The sequence below is a fragment of the Microtus pennsylvanicus genome, chromosome 6, assembly GCF_037038515.1.
Source record: "Microtus pennsylvanicus isolate mMicPen1 chromosome 6, mMicPen1.hap1, whole genome shotgun sequence".
In the NCBI taxonomy this organism is placed as follows: Eukaryota; Metazoa; Chordata; class Mammalia; order Rodentia; family Cricetidae; genus Microtus; species Microtus pennsylvanicus.
The window spans coordinates 107,240,370-107,267,037 of NC_134584.1; the positions used below are offsets into that span (position 1 = coordinate 107,240,370).

Below are 26,668 nucleotides of genomic sequence, written 5' to 3' on the forward strand. Positions count from 1 at the left end.
CCAACACTCAGGAGGCAGAAGCAAGCAGACCTGAATTCAAGGCCAGTATGGCACACAGTGTAAATTCCAGGATAGTCAGGGCTGTACAGAGAAATTGTCTCAAAAAACCAAATGAGAGCCGGGCAGTGGTGGCGCACGCCTTTGATCCCAGCACTTGGGAGGCAGAGGCAGGCGGATCTCTGTGAGTTCGAGACCAGCCTGGTCTACAAGAGCTAGTTCCAGGACAGGCTCCAAAACCACAGAGAAACCCTGTCTCGAAAAATCAAAAAAAAAAAAACCAAAAGAGAGAATGACAGTGATTCTTCAGGCTAAATTTTTTTAAATATTTATTTATTTATTATGTATACAATATTCTGTCTGCAGGCCAGAAGAGGGCACCAGAGCTCATTACAGATGGTTGTGAGCCATCATGTGGTTGCTGGGATTTGAACTCAGGACCTTTGGAAGAACAGGCAATGCTCTTAACCACTGAGCCATCTCTCCAGCTCCAGAAGGCTAAATTTTTAAAAAGAAAAGTCAAATAGAATTTCTAGAATTTAAAATTACTGAGGTGGTCTCTGAGTTTGAGGCCAGACTGGTCAAGATAGGGAGTTCTAACAAGGACTACAGAGACCCTTTCTCAAGAGGAAATGAGACAGAGACAGGGAATACATATGTGTATGTGTCTGACTATGGTGTATGTATGTACATTCATGAAGGCCAGAAAAGAACAGAATGTTGGGTAGCTGATTCAACCACTCTTCATCTTGCTCCACCAAGACAGGATCTGTCACCAGCCTATATACTAGGATAGCAGCCACAAACCCTGGCAATCCTCCTGTCTCTAACATTCCTTTCTCCCAGTGCTGGGGTTACAGGACTACATGGGTCATGCTTGGCTTTTTATTTGGTTGCTGAAACACAAACAGGTATTCATGTGTCTCTCCAGTAGCAGGGAAGTATATAAGACATAAGGAGCCAGTTGTGGAGATTCACAGCTATAATTCCAGCAAGTGTGAAGGAGAAGTAGGTGGACCAGGAGTTTAAAACCAGCCTCTACATCATACTGAATTTGACATAAACATGAATGACCTTGAGACCCTTTTCAAAAAACAAAAAAATGAAAGAAAAATTTGAAAACAAAGGCACAGTGATGCACACCTGTAATTCTAGTACTCAAGAGTCAGAGGTAGGTAAAAATAGGAGAATTATCATGTGGTGTAAGTCAGCCTGATCTATACACTGATTTACAGACCAGCCAGGGCTATACAGACACTACACTATCTCAAGAGACAGAGGCAGGTAAAAATAGGAGATTATCATGTGGTGTCAGTCAGCCTGATCTATACACTGATTTACAGACCAGCCAGAGCTATACAGACACTACACTATCTCAAAATAAACAAAAGCAAAACTATACTCCTGTCTGACTAGTTTTGTGTCAACTTGACACAAGCTAGACTCACCAGAGAGGAGGAAATCTCTCCTTGGAATCAGGTTGTAGATAAGCATTCAGGGCATTTTCTTAATTGATGATGATGGGTGGTACCCAGTTCATTGTGGGTGGTACCAAACAAACCCTTTTCCCCCAACTTTGGGTAGTGGTACATCATTCAAAGCAATGATAACCCTAACTAAGACACTACTACTCTTTAATTTTTAAAAATGTTTTTTATTATATTTTATTTGTTTTGTGGGTGTGTTTGTGTATATGGGCACACACCTATTATAGCATGTGTACGGAGGTCAGGGGACAGCTTATAGGAGTTGGTTCTCTCTACCACGTGGGTCCTAGAGACCAAACTCAGGTCCTCAGGCAAGGCAGCAAGTGCCCATTATCTGCTAAATCACCTCCAAAGCCCAAACACACTACTCTAAAGATAAGGTAAAATAGTTCCCCAAAGACACATTAGGAGCTAAATAAAAGGACTATCTCCAACAAAGCCTGAAATCACCCTACCTGGGCTCGCTCCTCATCAAACTCCAGGCAACCCATACCATCCAATCTGTGGAGATCAATCCAGCCCTTCCAGATAACACATACACCATTCAGAATCATGGGAGCCTTCAAGTACACCTAAAAAAAAAACATAAAAAAAGACAGTTGAAAACCAACAAAAAGTCATCAGACCTAATGTATATGGATGTTTTGTCTACACGTACATCTACGTACCAAAAGAGGTTATTAGATCCCACAGGACTATAGTTTCAGATGGTTGTGAGCTGCTACATGGATGCTGGAAATTGAGCTCAAGCCCTCTGGAAGAGCAGCCACAGTGCTTTTAACAGCTAAGTTCTAGTCCCAGACATGCATTTTGTGTGTGTGTGTGTGTGTGTGAGTGTTTTACCTGCATGTATGTCTGTGCACATTGTGTATACAGTGTCTATAGAGGCCAGAAAAAGGTGCTGGATCCCTAGAACTGGAGTTACAGATGGTTGTGAGCCTCCCATGTTGATGAAAATCAAGCCTGGGTTCCCTGAAAGAATAGCCAGTTTTCTTAACTACTGAGCTATCTTTGCAGCCCCCAGATATGAAAAGGATTAAGCCTACTTGTCAATCTTGCAGCTTTCTTTCTGAGAATATATGATGATAAAATTAAGAATTACAGGAAAAGTACATATATTAAATATTTAAAAAAATTTTTTGAGAAAGGGTCTCACTATGTGGCTCTGGCTGTCCTGGAACTCCTTGTAAATCAGGCTGGCCTTGAATTCAGAGATTCTCCTGTCTCCGCCTCCTGAGTGCTGGAATTAAAGGTGTGCATTACCACACCTGGCATGGAAAGTACAAATCTAAATCTTATTTCATTCGTCTGTGATGGCAGAGATTAAAGCCAGGGTCCTGCACATGAGGCAGCACTGTGTCATAGAGTCCTTACAATTTTTTGTTCCAGTTACAATTCTTCTAGAATGTTTTGAAAAGAAAATTTCATAGGATTTGTGAAAGGACTGGGAAGACAGCTCAGGTTTCTCCAGCATGTGCATGGCCCCGAGTTTTAGCCCTTGTATATCCTTAGAGAGGGGAGAGGGTGGAGATATGAAAACCTGTAAGGGAATTTTTTTTCCTACGAGACAGGGTTTCTCTGTTTAGCTCTGGCTGTTATGGAACTTGCTCTGTAGACCAGGCTGGACTAGAATTCAGACATATGTCTGCCTTTGTCTCCTGTGTGCTGGAATTAAAGGTGGGCGCCACTACCACTTGGCTAATTTGTTTGTTTATTTGTTTGTTTGAGACAGGGTTTCTCTGTGTAGTCCTGGAACTTCTCTGTAGATTAAGCTGAACTTGAACTCATACGAGACCCTTCAGCCTCTGCCTCTCAAATGTCAGCATTCATTCTTTATTAGCGAGAATGTGAACGCCCACAAAATTATTTTCAGTAAGATAAAGAGCTCTTTTAACACACTAATACCCGTATCTGCTTGTAAATTAGGAAAATATCCAGAAGGAATACTCGGAATTTGGTGGTGGTGCACGCATTTAATCCCAGCACCTGGGAGGCAGAGGCAGGTAAATCTCAATGAGTTCAAGGTGAGTTCCAGAACAACTAGGGCTGTTACACAGAGAAACCCTGTCTCAAAATACCAAACCAAATCAAACAAACAATACTTTGGGATGATGTAACACCTTAAGTCACTGAAAAATTTAAAATATGTAATATACTCTATGCATGAAGTTTAAAAAGGTATCAACAAATACTACTTCAGATTTTCTAGATTCAAAACTATACATCTTATAAACCTTTAATACTATCAGAAAATCCCAACATCCCTACACGCTGAGGTGACCTGAACTTTTACAGATTTATATTTTCTCCTCTAAAAATAAGTCACCCAAAGTTTTCAAGTAAATAAGTAACACTAGAGCAAAAGCCACTTTAAGCAGAATTTTTAAACTGAGATTTAAGTCACATTAATTCTCATATTGGCTGACTTTTCTCAAGAATAAGGATGCACACAGCAAGAATGGTTACTAATATTACTCAAGATAAGTATTATATTATGACACAGATATGAACAGAGAGAAATTTATCATAGTTCCTACAGTCTTTACCGCCCTAACGTCAAGCTGCCATGGATCTCAGAATGACTGTGAACTCAGAATCATTCTACAGTCAGTCACCACACACACCAGGCATGGCTCTACTTCCCAGCACTTTAGAGGCAAACACAGGTAAATCTTTGCGAGTTCAAGGCCAGCATGGTCTAGAATTCCAGGACAGTCAGGGCTACACAGAAACCCCCTCTCGAAAACAGAACTTCCGAGTAACCCAGGCTGGCCTTGAACTGATCCTGGCTATTTTAAAAAACTGCTTTTCTTTATATCTTCTCTACCTCACTTAACACAGGCTTCCTAATGAAAATAAGCATAAATTTAAATAATTCACTGCCTTGAATAAGATATTTAAAATTCAGAGGAAGTGGAACTTCAGTGAATTTTCAAAACTCCAAATAACCAAACACATCTTCAAAAGTGAGTTTTTCACCTACATATACAAAACAAGTCATCACTGGATCAGTCTAGTGTTTTATAAACAAAACTGGCATTTTTATTACTTACATGACATTAAAGTGGTAGGAAAGTTTCTCATTTTAAAAGAAAAGCTGGCACGCCTTTAATCCCAGCACTTAGTAGGCAGAGGCAGGCAGATATCTGGGAGTTCTAGGGCTAGCCTGATCTACAGAGTGAGTTCCAGGACAGTCAGTGCTACATAGAGAAACTCTGTAAAACAAAACAAAACAAAACAAAAAAAAAACCACCCAGACCAAAACAAAGAGAGAAAAGCTGAAATTATCCTTTCTTTATCATTCAATTCAGCAGTCTTCTATGTTTTTCTCCTTATGCTAAGAACCTTTTTTAAAATAAATGTTTCAATAAACCCAAAGAATCAATTTCTACTTATAAAAAAAAAGGCTCTCCAAAAACATAAGGTTCTAGTTTTCCTCCTATTTGAGCAAGGGAAACAGTCTGCAGTTGTAGTTAAAACCGTTTAACCACATATTTCCTTTTGTTCTGATAAGTGCTCATTCCTTTCTACATTATAAATATATTTATTTAGTTATCCTTTTTTGAGAGAGTCTCATAAACCCAGCCTGGCCTCTAACTTGATCTGAGACTGAGAGTGACCTTGAACTCCAGATCCTGCTGCTTCTGTCTTCCACCAGCTAGTGAACACATCTACTCACGCCCAAGTCCAGCCACATTAACTCACCGGTGTGCACCTTGAGTCCAGTGACTATGTTAACCTCCCACTCAGTACCCCAGAGAAACCTAACAACACTTGACTTACCACACCTCCAAAGAAGATTTCGCTCCTTACAGCACATGACAGACAGCGTGACATTTCACTACCAAAACCTCCACTATGCTAAATTCTGATACCAATCATGGCTAAAAAGGTCAACTTCATGTTACTTTTTTTTTTTTTTTTTTTTGATTTTTGAGACAGGGTTTCTCCGTAGCTTTTGGTTCCTGTCCTGGAACTAGCTCTTGTAGACCAGGCTGGCCTCAAACTCACAGAGATCCGCCTGCCTCTGCCTCCCGAGTGCTGGGATTAAAGGCGTGAGCCACCACCACCCGGCTTTCATGTTACTTTTAAACCAGATTTGTGTTCTTCATAAATGGTTTATATATTTTAGAACTTCAGATTCTACAATTTCTGAGCTTACTCATATTAACTAACATCCAGTCAAAAATATTTCTCTTATGAAATTCGTTTTTTAAAGCCCATCTTTTACTTCTTTATAAATCTTTCATGAAAAGGACACCACCACGGATCTGTTTTGGGAAATTCCTAAATGGCTTTAGAAAAATGGATACATTCATTATGAAGAATAATGTCTGGATTCCTAATTTAAAATAACATCTAGATGATCCTGGTGATTTATTTAATGATCACACTGAAATAAACAGTTTTATGCATAATCTTCAAAGTAAATGTTTGCTGCTTTTATATATTTATGAAAACCAGGCCTCAAAGTCTGAAGAAAATATACTGCTGTCTCTTAACAGCTGGTATTTTGTAATATTAATTCAATAATGTCATTTAAACACAAAGACATTTATTTCATTGAAAATGATGCCTTATTTCAAACTTTGAAAAGAAAGATTTTATATGCCCCCAAATGAAGCTCAATTGTCCTGGAAAAAAATATGTTATAGAAATGGATCCTACAAAGCATTAAAAACTAGTAAACAGATACAGCCAATCACAGAAGAAACAAAGCAGATTATCTCTCCAAAAGCTAAATACTACAGAACAAGACTTCACGGATTTAAAAGTGACTATATAAAAAAAAGGTAAAAGCTGGTTTATTAGAATTTAACTCAAGATCTAAACAGCAATATTTTTGATACCATATTGAATCCAAGTTATATAAATCACTTTATTTTTAACTTACGGCTTCAAATTCCCCATCATTCAAGCCACAAAGAAGTTCAATAAAAACATGTTTGTATCATCCAACTATATTATTAATACAAGGGTATATTATTCGAACATAAAAAGGAATGAATGCTGGACATGATGGTACATGTCTCTAATTCCAGCACTTAGAAGGCTGAAGTGGAAGGACCACTGCAAACTCAAGGTAAGCCTGTACTACACAGGATGACCATCTCAAAACAACAACAAAAATAAAAATCAAAGAATTGCCTCTATAACACAGATGAACCCTAAAGCTACTATACTAAGTGAAGTAAGTCAGGAAAAGGTCAAAATTTAAAATCAACCACAAGAGACAAATTTAGAGGAGCTAGAAAGGAAAATATGAGATTTCAGTTTTCTTAGAGATCCAGGCTGATATTATAAATATGGTGGCCACTAACAATACTATGCATTTAAATCTAGAGGAAGGGAAGAGAGATTCCTTGAGGACTGATGAAGAACTTGGAGAAAGTCCAACTTTTCAATTTGGGCAGAAGTAAATAATGCAGAGCAGACGATGAACAGCCATTACTAAACGAGAACATGTGCTATAACCATAGGGCGAAGTTCTCCTTTGTTGACTACACTGTATCAGAGACTCACCCACTTCTGCATGCCCAAGTTCAGAAAACCCATAAGGAGGTTTGAATTTAAATGTATATTTCAGTAAAACCAGAAACTGCAAAATTCCAAATAGTTTAATTTTGAATCCAGGTGCATTTTTCTAAAGAATATTACTTTCATTAGCTTTTCAAAGAGGCACGCAAAGCAAAAAAGAATTCAGTATGACGGTAAAAACTCTGCTAATCCTCCTTCATAGATGGACTCCAAGTACTCTATAGAATAATAGACCACCACCATGAGATGGTAAGTACTCCTCCTTCCAGTAAATGAGGGGAGAGACACGGGGGGGGGGAGAAAGGGAGAGAGAGAGAGAGAGAGAGAGAGAGAGAGAGAGAGAGAGAGAGAGAGAGAGAGAGGGAGAGGGAGAGGGAGAGGGAGAAGGAGGGAGGGAGGGAGGGAGGGAGCGAGGGAGGGAGGAAGGGAGGGAAGGGGGGGGGAGAGAGAGTTGTGTGTTAGCTGTTAATAGAGATTAAGCCTTTCCATGTACTAAGTAAATATGACACTGAGCAAGATACCTAACCTCACTCCTTTTAACTCTACTCCCCCTTAGACAGCTATAATAAATAAAAATAAATTGGTAAACTTGGGTCCTGAAATTTAAGTGTCAGAAGAAGGGTGTGAAAAAGTCTGATCAATTTCTCATTTATTAACTTGTACAATATTTCATTCTTTGAAGGTCTAGAGGCTGCGTGTTCTAAGAATAAGCAATCTGGAAGTAGCAGTGGCATCTACAGCTCAGCTGTCTTTCCCCCTGCCACGCCAATCCCATTTAGGAAAGATTCTAGGTAGCTGAGGTGAGGCAAACTGAAAGTAGAAAAGCTATGCTTCAAAGAACTACTTTGAGTTCTGAAGAAGATAATTTTGAGATAAGCAAAGCACAATGATTGTAAATTTATAAACATAACCAATGCACATCAATATTCAATCATAAATCAATATGCACAGAAACCAACCTCAAATCTATTGACAAAAGGAAGAAGCAAAGATGTCATTCTTCAAAAAAAAAGTTTTTTTTTCAATTGGAAAGAGTATTTCTCTTCTCTGTAATACAAACTGATAAACTGGCTATGGTGGCACACACCTATAATTCTAGCACGTGGGAAGCACAAGCAGGTGGATCTTGAGTTTGAGGCCAGCATGGCCTACAGGAGAGTTCCAGGATAGTCAGGACTACAGAGATCAACCCTGTCTTTAAAAAAAAACAAAATAGGGCTGGGCAGGGGTGGTACACGCCTTTAACCCCAGCACTCGGGAGGCTAGCTCTGGTCTACAAGAGCTCCAAAGCTACAGAGAAATCCTGTCTTGAAAAACCAAGAGAGAGAGAGAGTTGGTTCCAGGACAGCCAGGGCTGTTACAAAGAGAAACCCTGCCTCATAAAATTAAAAGACAACAACAAAAACAAAATAAGAAAATAAGGCTGGGCAGTGGCGACACATGCCTTTAATCCCAGAATTTAAGAGGCAGAGGCAGGTGGATCTCACTGAGTTTGTGGTCAGCCTGGTCTACAGAGTGAGTTCCAGACCAGCCAGGGCTGTTTCAGTGAAACCCTGCCTCGAAAAAAACAAAACAAAAATAGTAAAAATAAATAAATAAACTGGTAATATTCAGTTTTGCTAACATGTATGTCTGTGTACAGTATTTAGGTTGCCTGGTGCCCTAAAGGTCAGAAGAATTCATCCATTAGCTCTTCTGGAACTAGAGTTATGGATTGTTTTAAGCTGCCCTGTGGGTACTGGGAATTAAACCAGTGTCCTTTGAAAGAGTAGCTCTAACCACTGAGTCATCTCTTCATCCCCCCCATAAATAGCTATATATTTATTAATAAAAGAGCAAGAAAATAGAAAAGTTCTTAGCTTCCCTACACTAATCATTTCCAAACTACTTACTTTTTGTTGTTATTGCTTATTTGAGGTTTTTGTTTTTGAGACAGGTTCTCACTGTGTAGCACAGTATGACTTTGAACTCACAAGCCTTCCTGTCTTCATCTCCTAAATGTTGGGGTTATAGGTGTGTACCTATAAGACCATGCCTGGCCTTCAAACTACTTATTTTCACTTACCAGCACAACATTCCTCACATTTTACAACCATTGCTGGAAATATATCTCCTTTAGTAAAAATTAAGACAACGATTAAGTAAAAATCCAGGCCATCACAGAAATACTGCTTACACATACATTTCCACCAAAGCTCTATGTGGCATTTTTTTTTTTAAGGGAAACAGCTACCTCCTACCCCACCCCCAGACAATGAACAGTTGTTCTACCCACAAACTAATGAATCATCACACAAGCTAGCTATAATGCTAGACTGGCCAGAAGCACCCAGGAAAACAAGATTCCACTGATGAAATATGTACCTTGCTGCCCAGCTGTAATCATTTCTGCAGACGACTTAACAGATTCCTTTCAAAGACTTGGTTCTGACTCACCCTCTGGTAGCCTCATGGTCCCCTCTGTTCATAAGTGCACAGCCACTGCAGATAGTCACTACAGTCATTTATTCCCGTTGGACTCTAAATAACAACAGGGTTGCGTGTAGGAGAAAACATAGCTTCTTACAATGATCTACTTCATATAGTTCAAACGACAAATTGTAAAATGCAAAACTCGAAAACATTTTTGAAACTTGTGTACATGTATACACACTTAACCACATATTCAATAAATTAGTAAATTGTTGGGCACAGTGGCAAAAAACTGTAATCCTGGTCCTTGGAAGATATTGGTAGGACTGAGTTTGAGATCAGCCTAAACCACATTGTAAGAATCTATCTCAAGGCTGCGTGGTGGTGACACACTCCTTTAATCCCAGCACTTGTGAGGCAGACAGATCTCTGTGAGTTTGAGGCCATCCTGGTCTACAAAAGCTAGTTCCAGGACAGGCTCCAAAGCTACAGAGAAACCCTGTCTTGAAAAAGAAAATCTATCTCAAAAACAAAAACAAATAACAACAACAACAACAAAAAATTATGTTAAGACCACATAAGACCTGGGCACAGTGGATCACACCCTTCTATACTTGGCTAGTTCAATGCCAACCTGAGATACATGAGACCACGTCACAAAAACTAAAACCCACCACCATTAATAATATGAGATCTGTATATTTTTCAAAATCAAAAACTGTATAAACACATCACTAATATCCTTTCTAAACAATTAGTTTTACTTGATTTCATGTATTTTTTTCCTAAGTGCGAAGCTTATTATGCTTTTGAGTTAGACTCAGAAGAGCTGGCAGTAGCAGCAGTGCTGTAACGTGGAAGCGTCATCAGCTGTTGCCCGAGAGCACTTAAGCCTCTGGACAGAGCCGAATGAATACAGTTGCATTCTGAGATTCCTTCAGCTCATCCTCTTCCAAGAACTTCATCTGAAAATGAGAGTCCCTTTCCATGTCCATATATAAACACCACCATCTTTTCCTCCTGTGAGCCCCTAGTACATATTTATGGACTAGCCATACCCATATTATGAAATATACATGATTTTTAAGTTAAAATATTAGTCTGTATTAGTCTAAGTAGAAATTGTTTAATCGGGGCTGGCAAGATGGCTCACTGTTAAGAACAACTGCTGCCAAGCCTGGCAATCTGAGTACAATCCCTAGAACCCACATGGTGGAAGAAAGAAAACCTACACCTACAAGTTGCCAGGCACAGGCAGACAGACAGGTTAAAAATTGGGAGGAAAAGAGGGAAAATAAGAGGTAATATATCTTAAACAGAGGAGCCTGCTCAAAATTTCTTCATCCACTAAATAAAATTCAGTTAAAAAACCACTTTGCTATTCTATCTTCATAAGAATTGGCAAGCCTGGGGGCTGGAGAGATGGCTCAGAGGTTAAGAGCATTGCCTGCTCTTCCAAAGGTCCTGAGTTCAATTCCCAGCAACCACATGGTGGCTCACAACCATCTGTAATGGGGTCTGGTGCCCTCTCTGGCCTGTGGACATACACACAGACAGAATATTGTATACATAATAAATAAATAAATATTAAAAAAAAAAGAATTGGCAAGCCTATCACTCCAGCACTTGAAAGGCTAAGGAAAGAGGACCAAAGTATCTTATGACAGGTGTGACGGTGCACACCTTTAATCATGGCAGTTGGGTGGCAGAGTCAGGCAGATCTCTGAGTTTGGAGACAGCTAGAGCTACATAAGACCCATCTCAAAAAAGAAAAAGAAAAAGAAAGAAAAGAAAAAAGGTAGGACCATGTGCAGCCCTGAAAATTACTTTTTAGAAAAGAATTAAACCTTTCTCTTCCTGAGCCCAGACAAAAATAGAATACTCAATTTTCATAGGATCAGTACAGGGTCAACCAACAGTAAACAAAAGTTCATTTTTTAATTTTTGAAATCAGCTTTCATACGATTTACACAAACTAGACCATACAATTACCATATATAGTCAAACAGAATACATGAAAAATAACATTAATGTGATCATTCAAGACTATTAATTATGGTCAACCAAAACCATTTGCATTCATTTGAAATAAAATGTAATTGGAAAGTCCTAAGAGGAAGGAGCAAAGGAATTAAGATGAGTCTGTATAATTTCAATTTAGGAATGATTTAAGTTCTGATAAGTTGCTTTTCATTAGCTGTCTTTTGACAGCTAAGTTACAAGGAAGCAGTTTAAAGAAGAATTAAAAACATCTTGGTTGCCAAGGTGTATAATATACCAAGATGGACTACTAGGGAAAGATGAAGTATTCCAGCAGCATTGTGGGCCTACCTGAAATAACTTACCAAGCCATACTACAGCATTAACACTATTATTCAGTTACAATCTTACCTATAAAACCATCTAATAGCCTAACTTTGGATAGGGGGTTACAATTTAAGACGCATTTTCATTGCTGGGCATACTGGCATAAACCTGTAATCTGTGCAACAATGGGAGGTAGAAGCAGAATAAACACGAGTTCAAGACCAACTTGTGCTAAAAGAGACTAGTCTCGAAACAATTCAAATTTCAAATGTATTTTCTGGTACTTCATTTAATCCTCACATGAGGAATATTCTGCATACCACTTATAAATATGCAAATGTGTTGACTCTACCTTTCTACTAGGCTGTAGTATTTTAAATCTTCCCTGAAAGACTCTAAGAGCCAAGATAAGGACTAGGAACACATCTCAGAAGTAGAGTACATGAGTAACCCATGCAAGGCTCTGGGTTCCATGGGTACCATCCAAAACAAATAAAACCAATGACATGCCAAATACAAACAGTTCAAGTAGACAACTGTTTCAAATGGGGCTGGAGAGATGTTTCAAATGGGACTGACTATTCTTCCAGAGGACCCAGGTTCAATTCCTTGCACCCATGTAGCAGCTCATAATCTTCTATGACTCCAGTTCCTGGGAATCCAATGCCCTCTTTTGGCCTCTTCCATAAACCCCAATCACATACAGGGTGAAAAAAACTTACAAGCAAGCAAAACACCCATATACAATTTTTCTTTTTGTGTCAAGGCCAAACTGATCCATGATGAGTTACAGGGCAGCCTACCCTTTTTTAAAATTTTCAAATTCTTTAACAATATTATGCTCTATCTTGATCTTACATAAAGCACCTATATAGCCTGCTAATCCTTATTAAAGATCTTTGGTTGGAAAAAATAAAACAAAACAAAAAAATCAAAATCCTTAGTTTGGGGGGAAAATTGAGTGTGTGTGGGGCTTGAACCTAGAGCTTCACAAGTGCCAGGCAAAAGCTCTAACACTGGTCTCCATCCCCAGCCTTCTTTTTGCCTTGTATTTTGAGACAAGGTTTCCCTAAGTTGCCCAGGCTGGCCTTGAACTCACTTGGTAGGTGAAGAAGGCCTTGAATTTTTGATACTCCTACTTAGACCTCCTGAGAAGCTGTGATTATTAACCTTCACTAACAGGCCTAGGTAAAAATACTCTTGCTATCACATAAGCAAAAGAATAAATAAAAGGGGCTACTTTCTGAAGCCATTTTCTTAAATCACAAAACTACTGTTTTGAATAAAAAATAGTTTCTTCTTTACTAACATTGTAAGCTGTTTTGAATTCAGTAAATTTAACAATTATTATTGTGGCTGGGCTCCAACATGGTCAATGATCCCATCATCCTGGTATTCATACCCAAGTGTAATAATCCCCTTCTCTGTTGAATGTGGCCTAGACTTAGTGACTAGCTGCTAATAAACCAAATGAGACACAAATGACTCGGAGAAGTAGTCATAAAAAGCATGGTGACTTCATTCATTTTTTTCAGCACAGAAAAACACACATCTTCGAACAGAATATGAGCTTAGAAGGACATCCTTTGGCTCTAGACAAGTCTTCAGAGACTGTCCAGCCCTATCTAACAGTGTGAATGTGATCTCAAGAGAGAACCTGACCCAGAGCCATACAGCTACAATGATCCCAGATTTGTGTAAAGAAGCCTGAGAAAACCTTTGGAGTGGCTAAACATTACCTTAATCATAGTACATTTATGAGTATATGACATACATTTGTTAAAGTAAAAATTAATGCTATTAAAGTAGTGCATTTTATTATATTTAAGCTATATTTCAATAAAGTTGATTGATTCTTTTCAAAGGTCACTGAACTCTTGAGATAAACAGATGAAGGATCAATTTGTTAGTTAGGTTTGGGAGTTCAGAGTAGGCAGTAAGGAAACAGAAGCTATAAAAACAAGCAATCATCACATGTCTTAAACTGAGCAAACCTGCTTTTTCCTCTATCTGCAGCCCTTCCCATCTCAGATGGTGGCAGCCCCACATTTCCAGTTGTTCTCGCCAAAGAGGTGGAGCTGTTCTTAGCACACTCTTTCCCACCCACTACATCCAATTTACAAACAAACTCAGATGGTTTTATTTCAGAATACTTTCCCCTCTCCACTGCACCACCATTGCCTTGCCAAGATTACTTCAATAGCCAAACTGGTTTCTCTACTTCACTGTGGCCTTTACAATCTATTATCAACCTAGAATACAGAGTGAATCTGTCAAAACCTAACACAAACCATATCATTCATCTGCTTGGAACCCTGACATCACTCTCAGTTGCACTCAGAATAAAAGGTGGTGTCAAGCCAGGTGTACTGGTTCACACACCCAGAATTGGAGGCTGAGGGAAGAGTATTAGAAGTTCAAGGCTAACCTCAGCTATATAGAAAAGTTAAAATCAGTCTGAGCTATGCGAGACCCTGACTTTAAAAACTAAAACAAATAAACCAGGGGAAATTTAAAAACTAAAAAAGAACAACATCTTTGGGCAAGTGAGACAGTTCAATGTTAAAAACACTTGCTGTGAAGCCTACTAAATATAGTTTAATCCCTACATTCGACATAAAGAACAGATTTCCACAACCTTACACATGTATATACACAGATAAAAATATAATAAAAGCATGTTCCTTAAAAAAAAAAAAAAAGTCTGTCAATTCAGGAGGTGATGCTACACACCTTTAAAGCCAGAACTCAGAAGGTAGAGGCAGGCAGATCTCTAAGTTCTAGGTCAGCCTGGTCTACAGAGTGAGCTTCAGGATAGCCAGGGCTTCAGAGAAACTGTCTTGAAAAAAATCAAGTCATTAGCCGGGCAGTGGTGGCGCACGCCTCTGTGAGTTCGAGACCAGCCTGGTCTACAAGAGCTAGTTCCAGGACAGGCTCCAAAACCACAGAGAAACCCTGTCTCGAAAAACCAAAAAAAAAAAAAAAAAAAAAAAAAAAAAATCAATCAAGTCATTATAATTGTGTACCATGGTCAAACTAATCAGCTCTTTGCTTTATTTCCCTTGTCTCATCTTTTACTGTCTCCTCTAGCTACAGCGGCCTGCGTGTCAACTATATAGTATGCAGCACATGGTCCTTTACAATGTTCCCCTAGATGCTTCCACGGCACATCGTCTCCTAACCTTCTTTAGGTCCCTTCTCTACCAACACCACCCATTTAAAACTGCAAACGTTCCTGGCCATTTACCAGTCAAGAGAAACAAGAGGATTGGGAGGTAACTAGGTTAAAGCAAAGGAATTTACACACCTGCAATCCCCGCACCTGGGAAGTACAGGCGGGAGGATCAGGAGTTCAAACTAGGAGGAAAAAACATGAGATGGTACTCATTTGGTATCTGATAAAAATAAGAATTAACATTGGCAAATAATTAACATTTGGGAAAATTCTTCAAATTGTTTGGTAGTCAGCCTTAGGCCTGTGGAGACAGAAAGTCTAAAGATAACAACAAAGCATAAAAAGGAAGAAAGAAAATATAAGATCCCACAGTCTGAATGCAATGGATGAGAGCATCTAGGTTAGTATTCCTTTCTTAAATCAACTGGAGTACTTTACCTTAGCAGTGTGCAGCAATAGGTCAAAAGGGTGTTGTTTGTTTTCTGCCTTTTTCTTTCTTTTTTTTTTTTTTTTTGGTGAGTATAGGTGTTGGCAAAACTATAGATGAAAGATCTGTCATCTATATGTAAATACAATTTATATATAAAAGAAAAATACTGAGTTTTGGCTAGCATTACCACATTCTTGGAATATATCCCTACTCACCTGTTCAGCTCTTTTGACACTACAACTACAGAGGTAAAAAGCTGCAATAGAGAACACAAGCCTGCAAAACTGAAAAGATTTACCATCTATCCTTCTTTTAGAAAAACAAACTTCTAAAACCAGAATTAGTAATATGTAATTTTTTGATACCTTGTACTAGTTTTATCATTTGCTACTGAAATTGAAACATTTTAAGTAGTAAGTTTAATTTTCCAATTAAAGTTAGTACACAAGAAAGAATATTATGTAACAACTACTCTGTTTTTTTGTTTGTTTGTTTTGTTTTTTTGGAGACAGGGTTTCTCTGTAGCTTCGGAGCTTTTCCCAGAACTAGCTCTTGTAGACCAGGCTGGCCTCCAAATCACAAGATCCACCTGCCTCCGCCTTCTGAGTGCTGGGATTAAAGGTATGCACCACCATCGCCTGGCTTAGATTTGATCTTTTATGGGCAACTAGTTAATCTTTAGATTGAAAAGGGGAAGACTGCAGGATTTAAAAAACAATGAGTAGCCAGGCAGTGGTGGAATACACGTTTAATCCCAGCACTTGGGAGGCAGAGGCAGGCAGATCTCTGTGAGTTCAAGGCCAGCCTGGTCTATAAGAGCTAGTTCTAGGACAGGCTCTGAAGCTACAAAGAAACCATGTCTCGAAAATCCAATCAATCAATCAATAAATAAATAACTGAATAAAATCAAATCCAGTTGGGTGGCGAAGGCACACACTTTTAATCTCAGCACTCAGGTGGCAGAGGCAGGTGAATCTCTGTGAGTTCCAGGTTAGACTGGTCTGCACAGGACCAGGACAGTCAGAGCTACACACAGAGAAACCCTGTCTCTAAAAACAAAACAAAGCAAAAAGAACAAATCTAAACAAAATCTTTCACTATACTTAAAACAGATAAATCTGGGGCTGGAGAGATGGAGCAGGGGTTAAGAGCTGCTCTTCCAGAGTTCCTGAGTTCAATTCCCAGCAAGCACATGGTGGCTCACAACCGTCTACAGTGAGAGCTGGTGCCCTCTTCTGGTCTGCAAGTATACATGTAGGCAAAACACTAAACATAATAAATCTTTAAAAAGAAAAATCTTTTAATTAGTGTTTATATGCTGCTAATTCTTTTCAGTTGTTGTTTTTCATTTTTTTAAAGAGTTATTCTATTATTTGTGTGTGATGGGGGTGCAGGTGTGTCTGAACACCAGAGGACAGTTTTTCAGGACCAGCTCTTTCCTTCCATTTTTGTTTTTAGTCAGGGTCTTTCCTGTTGTGTCTGTGACTGTGATATCCACTAGCTTCTGGTAGTTCCTCTGGGCTCTATCTCCCACCTTGTGGTAGGAATCCTGAACCTGTGATAACAGCCACAATAGATTCTGAGGATCCAAATCAGGTCATCAAGGTTGCCAGGCACACATTTTTACCTGCAGAGCCATTGGACCAGCATTGTTTTGTTTTGAGACAGGGTCTCATTGTAGCTAGGCTGACCTGAAATCCATTAAGTCCAAGAACTGCTCCCAAACTAAAGAGGCCAAATCTGCCAAGCCACACAACGGTGATGGTGATGACACTTAGGAAAATAATTCAGCAAAATTTAGCAAGTTGCTAGAAACAGGTATGGTAACATACTACAAGCTGGGTGTGGTGGCACACACCTGTAACCCTGGCAGTCCAAGGTAGAGTCAGAAGGATCAAAGAATTCTAGGTCAGCCATTGCTACAAGTGACCGTCCCTCCATGTCAAAACAAAAACAAAAATGTCCCAGAAATCAAACAAGCAAAACCCCCAAACACCAACAAAACCATTCTAAAGAGAAAGCAGGAAAAAATAAAACAAGTATACAACTGGATACAAAAGTTTATAAAATAAGTTGATTTTAAATTTTTTTTAATTCTTTGAAAGTGATTCTTTGATCAAAGATCAATCTAAAATATTATTTAATAAATTTTTATCAAGTAACATGACATAGATTTTTAAGTTATTAGTGTACCAGTGTAAACATTTCTACCTATTTTTATAACTTTAACCTCACTTCTAATATAAGAATTGTAAAGCATTTATTTGAATTCCCAGAAAGTTTTCCTTTAATTAAATAGAAAATATTTTCAAGTAGATGCTTTCTCAGGATGTTCTTAAAATCAACTGTTATATTAACAAAATACCTATAACTTGTTTATAAATAAGCATTTAATGTTTTTATAAAAATTTTAAACATACAGTTTTCCTCCATTTTTTCTCCATATCAGACTATCATAATATATTTTAGTACAGACAAAAAATTTTGTACTAACATTTAAAGAAATCAAAATTTGACTATTAAATGTAGAATATTTTCCTATAAGTTAGAATTTCTCTTGATAATTATTATATATATAATTATGAATTAAATGTCATAAAAGTCATTAGAATCATTTTACATTCTTTTAACAAATCTGACCATACATCTGGGTAGTCAGACTAATAATCTCCTTATTAAGATGCAAGTAATGAGACAATAATAAAACAATTCACAATACTTTAAATAGCAAAGATATTTCCTACCTTGCCTGCTTCTCTTTCTAGGTCGACATATTCCCGGCTAGGTGTTTGTCGCTGTTCTCCCTGCCAGCTGGCCGGAAAAAACTGGAGAGACAGATTGGTTCCTGTGGCCACAAAAGCCTTTTAGAAAAATCAATACAAACAGGATCAGGAGCAGGACATCACATAAATTATGCAGGCAGTCATTTATTTTTACATCAGTTTATGTCTTAAGCCAGGCAGCACTGAGAATACTTAAAAGTAAAAAACATGCACTCATCATTTTTCTTAAGTATTAAGTTACAAACATCTGATTCCATTTTAAGGGCATTTGCCATTGGCTGCTTAAATATAAAATCAGACATGGAATCAATACTTTCTTTCAGGTCATTTTTTTGCTGACGTTAGGAACTCACATTGCTCGTGTCTAACCAAAACCTCTATCCCTGGATTTAAAATTTTATTTTCAAATGTGAAAATCACCCATGATTTTGAATTTTAAAGAATAACATAATTTAAAGTTGTACAAATGAGATTTTATTTTTTCTTGCTTCTTTGGCTCAAGAAAACATGCAACCATGTGTGGGTCATTTTAAAAACCTGCAGTATTTAAGTACATTTTAAAGCATGAGTTCCAAAGTCAATGAAAAAACAAAGTACTAGGAGGCCAAGTGTGATGGTGCACACCCTCTGATTCTAGCAGCACTCAGGAGGCAGAGGCAGGTGGAGCTTTGTGAGCTGAGTTCGAGATCAGCCTGGTCTATATAGTGAGTTCCAGGACATCCAGGGCTACACAAGAGACCCTGGCTCAAAAAAAAAAAAAAAAAAAAAGAAAGAAAGAAAGAAAGAAAGAATGAAAGAAAGAAGGAAAGAGGAAGGAAGAAACATTAGATGGTACAGCTCAATATGTAAAACAATCTAAAACCATCATCAAAAAAATTTTATGTAGCCTCTGAGCAATTTAACTCTTATTTCCTTCCCCACATAAAACAAAATCCAAAAATACCATTATTCCCCTTTCCAAGAGATTTAGAAAGAAATAAGTAAAAATAGTATTTTTTAAAAAACCACACATTTTGATCTGGATCAACGGTCCAACATTAGAGCACTGCCTGCTCTTGCAGAGGACCCAGGTTTGATTCCCAGCACCCACCTTGCAGCTCCCAACATCTGTAACTCTAGTTCCAGGGGATCCTATGCCCTCTTAAGCCTCTGTAGGAACTGCACACACATGGTGCACAGACTTGCATAGGGATCCTTGAAATAAAAACAAGAACAAAAACAGGAGTGTCCTGACACATGTCAGGCAGCATGGCCCAGACCTGACACCCAGCTTTGAAACCCAACCTTGTCTAGAAAAATAAAACCAAAACAAAGCAAAAATCAAAATCAAAAAAAAAAAAAAAAACCAACCCAACATTTTAAGCTAAGCATAATGGCACACGCCCTTAATCCCAGCATTTGGGAGACAGAACAGGCAGATTTCTAAGACTCCAAGGCCATCATGGTCTACATAGTGTGTTCCAGGATAGCCAGAGCTATATAGTGAGACCCTGACTTGGGGGAAAAAATCATTTTAGGGACTGGAAAGACAGTTCAGTCTTAAGAACAATGGCTACTCTTACAAAGGGCTGGAGTTCAATTCTCAGCATCCTTATGGAGGCCCACAATCATCTGCACCTCAACTTCCCAGGGATCCAATGCCCTCCTGACCTCTGTGGGCACCAGGCACATCACATAGGGCATAGACATACATGAAGGTAAAACACCCATATACATAAATGAAAGTTTTAAAGTCATCTGTGTATGAACTCCTCTTTGCTAGAAGCATAGTTTTATTTTGCTAATTAAATTCTGAAGCATCAACTGTTTCTAAAACATAACCTTCATTTGAAAGCAAGGGGCTCACATTCGGGGGACATGCTCAAAGCTACTAGATGATAAATTCATTCATCAGTTCCCCTGAGGAATAAAAACTTTAGAAAGGGTCCTGGGGGCTGGAGAGAGCTCAGAAGTTAAGAGCATTGGCTGCTCTTCCAGAGGTCCTGAGTTCATTCCCAGCACCCACATGGTGGCTCACAACCATCTATAATGAGATATGGTGACCTCTCTGCAGGGATACATGCAGGCAGCAGAAGGAGAAGAGGAAGAGGAGGAGGAGGAGGAGGAGGAGGAGGAGGAGGAGGAGGAGGAGGAGGAGGAGGAGGAGGAGGAGGAGGAGGAGGAGGAGAAAGGGGTCCCACTATATGGCCCAAGATGGCCTTAACCAATCCTTTTGCTCTCTCACCTCCTATTTATTTCTGTTACTGGCACTATAAGTACATTTCATCAGCCTAACTGCTCAATCTCTCAACTGGGTAAGTTTCACCCATAAAAGCTCTACCAGCACAAGTTCAAATGAAAAGCAGATTCATGAATTCAAGTTCATTTTTGGTTACATATTAAGTTTAAAACCAACAAGGGCTCCATGAGACCCTGCCCAACCCCAAACCCTCCCAAAACGAAAACCAGAATTCTAGAAGGAAATCTGCCTAGGCTGTATGACTGAAGGCATACTTCAGTTTCCTTATTAAGGTGGTTCAAAAAGTACCAGTAAGCATTACATAAATGTGTGCTGAATAATATAAGAGAAATAATCCATCTCCACAAGATGCCCTAAAACTCAGCACAGAGGCCAGGCTGTTCAAATTCCAGGCAGTCCTCCTGTCTCAAGTACCCACATGCTGGGATCACAAGCAGGAGTTGTCACGCTAAGTTTTGTCTTTGGAGACTGTATCTTACTATTCTGCCCAGGTTGTCTTTACACTCCAGGGCCTAGGTCATCTTGTTCACTCAGTTTCGCCAGCACTGAGACTGCAGGCACAAAGCTTAGACACAGCCAAAGAGAAATTACTGAGAGCTAACTTTCTTGGCCTTAGAGAACATTTTCAGAACCGAGAATTGGCAGGTTAAATCCAGCCCAGGAGGCATGTTTGTTGACAGCTGTGTTTACTAAGAGGCAAATCCTTCAACCACTAGCGCCCTAAATCAGCTCTGTGCTAAGACACTGCAGATCCTATTACCTCACATCCTGTTTGAATGGCAACCTCAGACTTCCTAAGGTGGGTGTTGCTCACACCGGTAATTACAGCAGTCAAGCAGCAGAGGCAGGAGGATCAGAAGTTCCAAGGCTAGCCTGTATTAAGTGAGTTTTTGCCTCAAAACACAAAATGGGGCCTGGGAGGTGGCTCAGTGGATAAAGGTGCTGCAGCACAAGCCTGCCACCTGATTCACCGCCATTGTCCAGACAGCGGAAAGAAAGAGCTGATTTCAGTTCAACTGTCCTGACTTCCACAAGCACACCATTCACGCAAGAGTGAGCGCCTGCATGAATGTGTGTACACACAAAAAAATGGGATATTCAAAAAAAGAAGTTTCTGCTTCTCTAACTTCTCATAGTAGAATCATAACTCTCATTTTCTCTCAGAATTATTCCCTGTATTGTTAGTATTAAAGACATTTCCAACAAGCTTACTCTAAGAATTAATAACCAGGCACGGTGGTGCACATCTTTAGTCCTAGCACTCAAGATGCAGAGGCAGGTAGATCTCTGCATTCAAGGTCAACTTGGTTAACAAAGCAAGTTCCACCACAATCAGTTCAGAAGATATAAATTTCAGGCATTAAATTATATAACATCTAAATTCAAAATTCAGATAATCAAATATTTTTGATACAAAACAAAAAAATATTTTTACTTAGAAGATACTCAAGAGTATGATGACCTCTATTTCTGTGAGATACAGGTCCTGCAAGTTTTCTTTGGAGGGCTAGGCATGACCTCAACCACCAGATAGAACAGCCCTAGCCCATAGAGTCCTGTACTTATACAGGAGGCAAAAGAATCAATTCAAAGTCATCCTCAGCTACATAATGAGTATGAGGCTAGCCTGGGCTACTTGATAGTCTGCCTGCTGCCCCTGATCCGTCAAAAATAAATGAAAGCAACATAATCTTGTGTCAGGAAGCACAAAGATCACAAGTTCAAAGCAACTTAGTAAGACCCTCTTTCAATGTTTAAAATAAAACTCTTTCAAAAGGCTACAGTTCAGTTATATATACTACTTGCATAGCATGCTCAAGACCTTAGGACAATTCTTAGTACTAAGTGGGGAGAATAGGAAACAATTAATTAAAAGGTAAAAACCAGAAAGAGAAGGAAATGTGAAATTCCTTCCCAAATAAAAATAATTAAATTAGTTAACAAATGAAAGGTAAAATTATTTACATACCCAACCCTGACAACATAAATCCAAACCCTGGGACCCACATGGTGAAGGACTCTACGTTACCCTTTGACCTCCACTCACCATGGCACACACATACTGCCTCCTCCACTGAATTAATAAACGTTAAAAAAATTAAAAATTAATTACTTGTCGTGGAGCCTAGTACCAATGGATACATTTACAAAACATTCCTGCACCTAAGCCTCAGGGAACACTGAAGGGGTAGAAAGATTGTTTAAGAGCCAGAGAGCAGGGAATTTGCTGAGACTGTCTCTGGTAATGTCAGAAGCTATACTCACGAAGTCTCACCAACATGACTAACCGAACAAGGACGACATTGGACACGCCAAACTGGACTGGGAAAAGCCCACTGAGCCGCAACCCTACACAAAGAAGTGAGACAAATGGGAGGAGCTGGGATCCAGAGAAGTGGTCTTCCCTTGGGAAGAGCACACCAAATTGGCTGTCCAGTGCCAAATGGTCAGTCCTGAAAACATACATAAATAATATTGTACGGGCTGAAAAGGCTATATTTAGAAATATATATATATATATATATATATATACACACACACATATGAATGAAATGAAAAAAGGCCACGAATTTAAAGGAAAGTGGGGAGGGGTATATATGGGAAAGCGTGAGAGCAGGAAAAAAAAGGGAAGGGGAAAATGAATTAAACCTCAAAAAAAGACTGAGAGTATGGAATAAAAACATTTTTTTTCTCTCTCTCCCCTCTTTGTTTCGAGACAGGGTTTCTCTGTATATCCCTTGCTGTCCTGGAACTTGATCTGTAGACCAGGCCTTGCTGGGATTAAAGAAGCATGCACCACCACCATCCCGCTCAATCTATCTTTCTTAAAAAAATTTCAGAGAATAAGCAAAGCTTATTAAATTTTTAAGGAACTGGGGTGCTTCTCAGTTGTACCATGCATGGCAAACACCTGTAATCTAAGACTTGGGAGATCCAAACTGGAGAATAAATTCATCCAAGGCTATATATTGCCAGCCTAGGTTACATATGACCTTTCTCAAAGAAAAACAGAAAAATAAAACTTGTAGGGCCAAATACCTAAGAGCCTAGAATGTGAAATTCATTCTAGAAGAAACTTATGACAAATACTGCAAGCTGTAACACTGCTATTTCACAACATTAAAATAACAGCTGTTTAGATATACTGTATATGCCCAATTTATAATTACACGCACCAAACTCTGATAGGACAAAAAAATAAATAAATCCTACTGGCTAAGCATCACTACATTAAAAAACAACTTAGCTTTAAACAATAGTTTATTTTATTTGTATCTTATTTTTTTACATTTATCATTGGAAAACATCCACCTCAAGTATACTATCCACCTCTTGCTTCTGAAATGCAGGCAAAGGATGCCATCATCACTGGACCAACTGAGGATTTTCTTCTACCACCCAGGGCCAACGCTGAAAAGCATTTCTAATGCTTTTGCAAGCATGTAACTATCACAACTACTCAAGAAACCAGATATGGATTGGAAGCGGTAGGCTTTCTTTTATGAAACACTTTACTGATCAAATATTCTATAGTTCTTGATGCATCTAGTGCCATCTCAGTATCAATTCAATTCCAAGAGCCTTCATTTTAAATACTAAAAAACCTTTAAAAAATAAATCTGGTTTCAGTGATCCAAAGTTGAGTTCATGATATGTGAATTATATTTCAATGAAAAAAAATTGTGTGGGGGAGAGAAGACACTCGCCAATAGTCTTGTACTGTTAACCTGTATTCATTCAAATTGTACCTTTGCTTCAAGTTTGGGATAAGGCAATGAGCCTGTCACTGAGCAAATACCAAGACTCCATTACATTGTTTCCACTAAAACAAAACCAAAAAACCGAAAACTAAAAACCTAAAATTCTCTTTCCTCCAGTTTCTTCCCTTTGTTGCTTCCTAACCAAAACATCTGAAGCGGACAGCTAACAGCCAGGAGAGGAACTAGGTCACTAATATTTTTCGATCCAGGGCTGGATGAGTAGTAGTTTTCAAACATAAAGCAGGGGGCTCTAAATCAACCACGGGTTTGGTTTCGTAGAACAAGGCAATTCTTTAGGGACTCCAATACTAAGAGGGACATGTTTAGGTTAGAAAGAGAAAAACAGACGGTTCTTTCAGACTCTTAACATTCTAAGAAAAGAAAATGGTCCATCCTCCGGGGCCCTTTTTACCCCCCTCTGCTATTAGGGCAACAGATAAGTGGAGTAGATTTACTCTCGGCTGTATGGGAAGATATCTTCACATATATATTTGCCAATCTCGCTTCTCAGAAACAAACTATCGCTGACCCCAAGTGATTCTTTTCACGAACGGGTGTATTCTTCCGACCAACACTCCGATCCCCGATCGAGGTCACAGCCTAGGCGATGACGCTTGCCAGGCTCGGGTTTGAGCTCCACTCCGAGAGCCGAGCCTGCTCTGGGAACCACGGACCGTCGCAGCCGGCCAAGGCGAAGGAACGCGTGCCCGCCCGAGGGCCGACCGAGCCGCCGGCGTCGGCTTTTTTTGCCATTCGAATCCGGACTAGGAAGTGAGCCTGCGCCCGCTCAGTTCCGGGAGCCGCAGCGTCCGCGGCGCCGTCCGGAACCCGCCCGGGCCGCGCGCAACAAGTGAGTGGCGCGCGCCTAGGTCCCCCCGCGGCCTCCCCGGGTCCCCGGGCCCGCAGACTTACGATCTCCGAGCGGCCGTCGCGGCAGGCGTTCTGGAAGCGTGTCTGGCGCTCCTCGTGAGGCCGGTCCCTGAAGCCCGTGTACTTAATCTGCAGGGCAGAGATGGCCCGAAATCAGGAGGCAAATCCGCGGCGGCGCCCGCCCGCTCCCCGCAGCTCCGATAAGGGCAAGCAGAGTCTGTGGGCGGACTGCTGCCGTGGTGAGATTACCCCTCGGCCGGCTCGCCGCCTCGCCAAGCCGCTCAAACTAAACTTTTCTCCGCCCGGGCCCACTCGAGGCGCGCCAAGGCCTCCGCGCCTCCCACCCGCCTCACCTCACACTCGCGGCTCAGCTTCCTGAAGAACTCCTCGTTCTCGAACTTGCTTCTCTGGTCGGGGACGACGCGCGGCATCTTCCCGCCCTCAGGCCGCGCAGAGCGGCCGCGCTCCGGGCTAGCGCGGGCAGCCGCTGGCGGGCTCGGTGCTGACCGGCTGACCGCCCACCCGCGGCGTCTGGACTCCCGCTGCTCTTTGTTTCAGGAGCCCGCCCGCGTGGGCTCCCGCTCCAGGGAGTCTGAGGTGCGGCCGTCTGCTTGAGCCCAACCCACGCTACCGCCGCCGCCGCTTCAGCCGTTGCTTGCCGCCCGCGCAGACACAGCTCTAGCCTCCCCCGGCCGCTGCCGCCACTTCCTCTCGCCGGCCCCCCCCTTTTCTCTCCCTGCCCCCCCTCCCCGCCGGCCCCACCCCTCCTTCTCGCGCGCCCGCCCGCTTCAAACTCTAGCAAACAAGACGCACCATTCACAACTCCACGACCCGCGCCGCGCATGCGCCACCCACCCGCTTGCGGGGCCGCTGGGTTGCAGTGAAACCCGGCTCCTTCCGCAGCACAATCTCCTTCCCCTAGCCTGTCCGCGGGCTTCTACGAGAAGAGCCACCCAGAAGGGATCCGCCCCTCCCTTAGCAACTAGGAGCGGCCCCGCAGACCTTTTTTCTGCCCTTTCTGGGCTAACCGGAACTTCTTGGCTCCCCAGCCAGGCCCCCAGAGTAACCCCAGATAGCCACTTGAATTCGAGGAAACCTAAGTCCTTAAGGACTTTGCATACTTCACACAGTCAGGGAGGGATGTGGACTGGGCACCCAAAGGTGGAAGTAGACGTCTAGCCGAATCATGGTGGGAAGGTGGGCATTAAAGAATCTGTCTACAGACGAAGGTTTTAGACAAGCACCACCAGACCAGTGCTTTTAAGTCTCAGATTGGTAATTCCCAAAATGCAAGCTCATAAATCCATAGTGTTAGTATGAGAGTGTTTATGTAGATCTAGCACATCATTTAAAGAAAAAAAATCTAAATTATATGTAACCCGTTGCCAGGCTATATTTTTACCCAAATGTGCAGTCAAGTACGAAACAAGACATCTGTAAATTCTAGTGAAGTCATTCAGCCAGAGCAGAAGAAAGTCTGAATGTGCAGCAGAGCTTGGTCTAAAGCTGATCCTCAGTGAATCCCGACCCTTAAAATTCCAGTTTGTTAAAAGATCAGTTCAAGGATGGCAAATAGGTGCCGAGTCTGCCAGCATCTGGCTAGATGCTGAGCATTGTGAGGATGCACCCAACGTCTCTAGAATCAGTTCTCAATACAGACTTTGGCAGA

The 26,668-nt window shown here is 40.5% G+C and overlaps 1 protein-coding gene across 2 annotated transcripts in view; it reads right to left on the reverse strand.

Moving 5' to 3' along the window:
• The window catches only part of Cbfb (core-binding factor subunit beta), a 47,713-nt gene extending 21,998 nt beyond the window's left edge, over positions 1 to 25,715 (reverse strand). For both annotated transcript variants that reach the window (XM_075977248.1, XM_075977249.1), the window contains exons 1-4: positions 25,353 to 25,715; positions 25,042 to 25,128; positions 18,091 to 18,207; positions 1,940 to 2,056 (exon numbers count right to left, since the gene is read on the reverse strand). In XM_075977248.1, coding sequence (XP_075833363.1) covers positions 1,940 to 2,056; positions 18,091 to 18,207; positions 25,042 to 25,128; positions 25,353 to 25,430 — 399 coding nt within the window. In that variant the 5' untranslated portion in view covers positions 25,431 to 25,715. The remainder of the gene's footprint in view (positions 1 to 1,939; positions 2,057 to 18,090; positions 18,208 to 25,041; positions 25,129 to 25,352) is intronic.
• Positions 25,716 to 26,668: the final 953 nt, after the last annotated feature.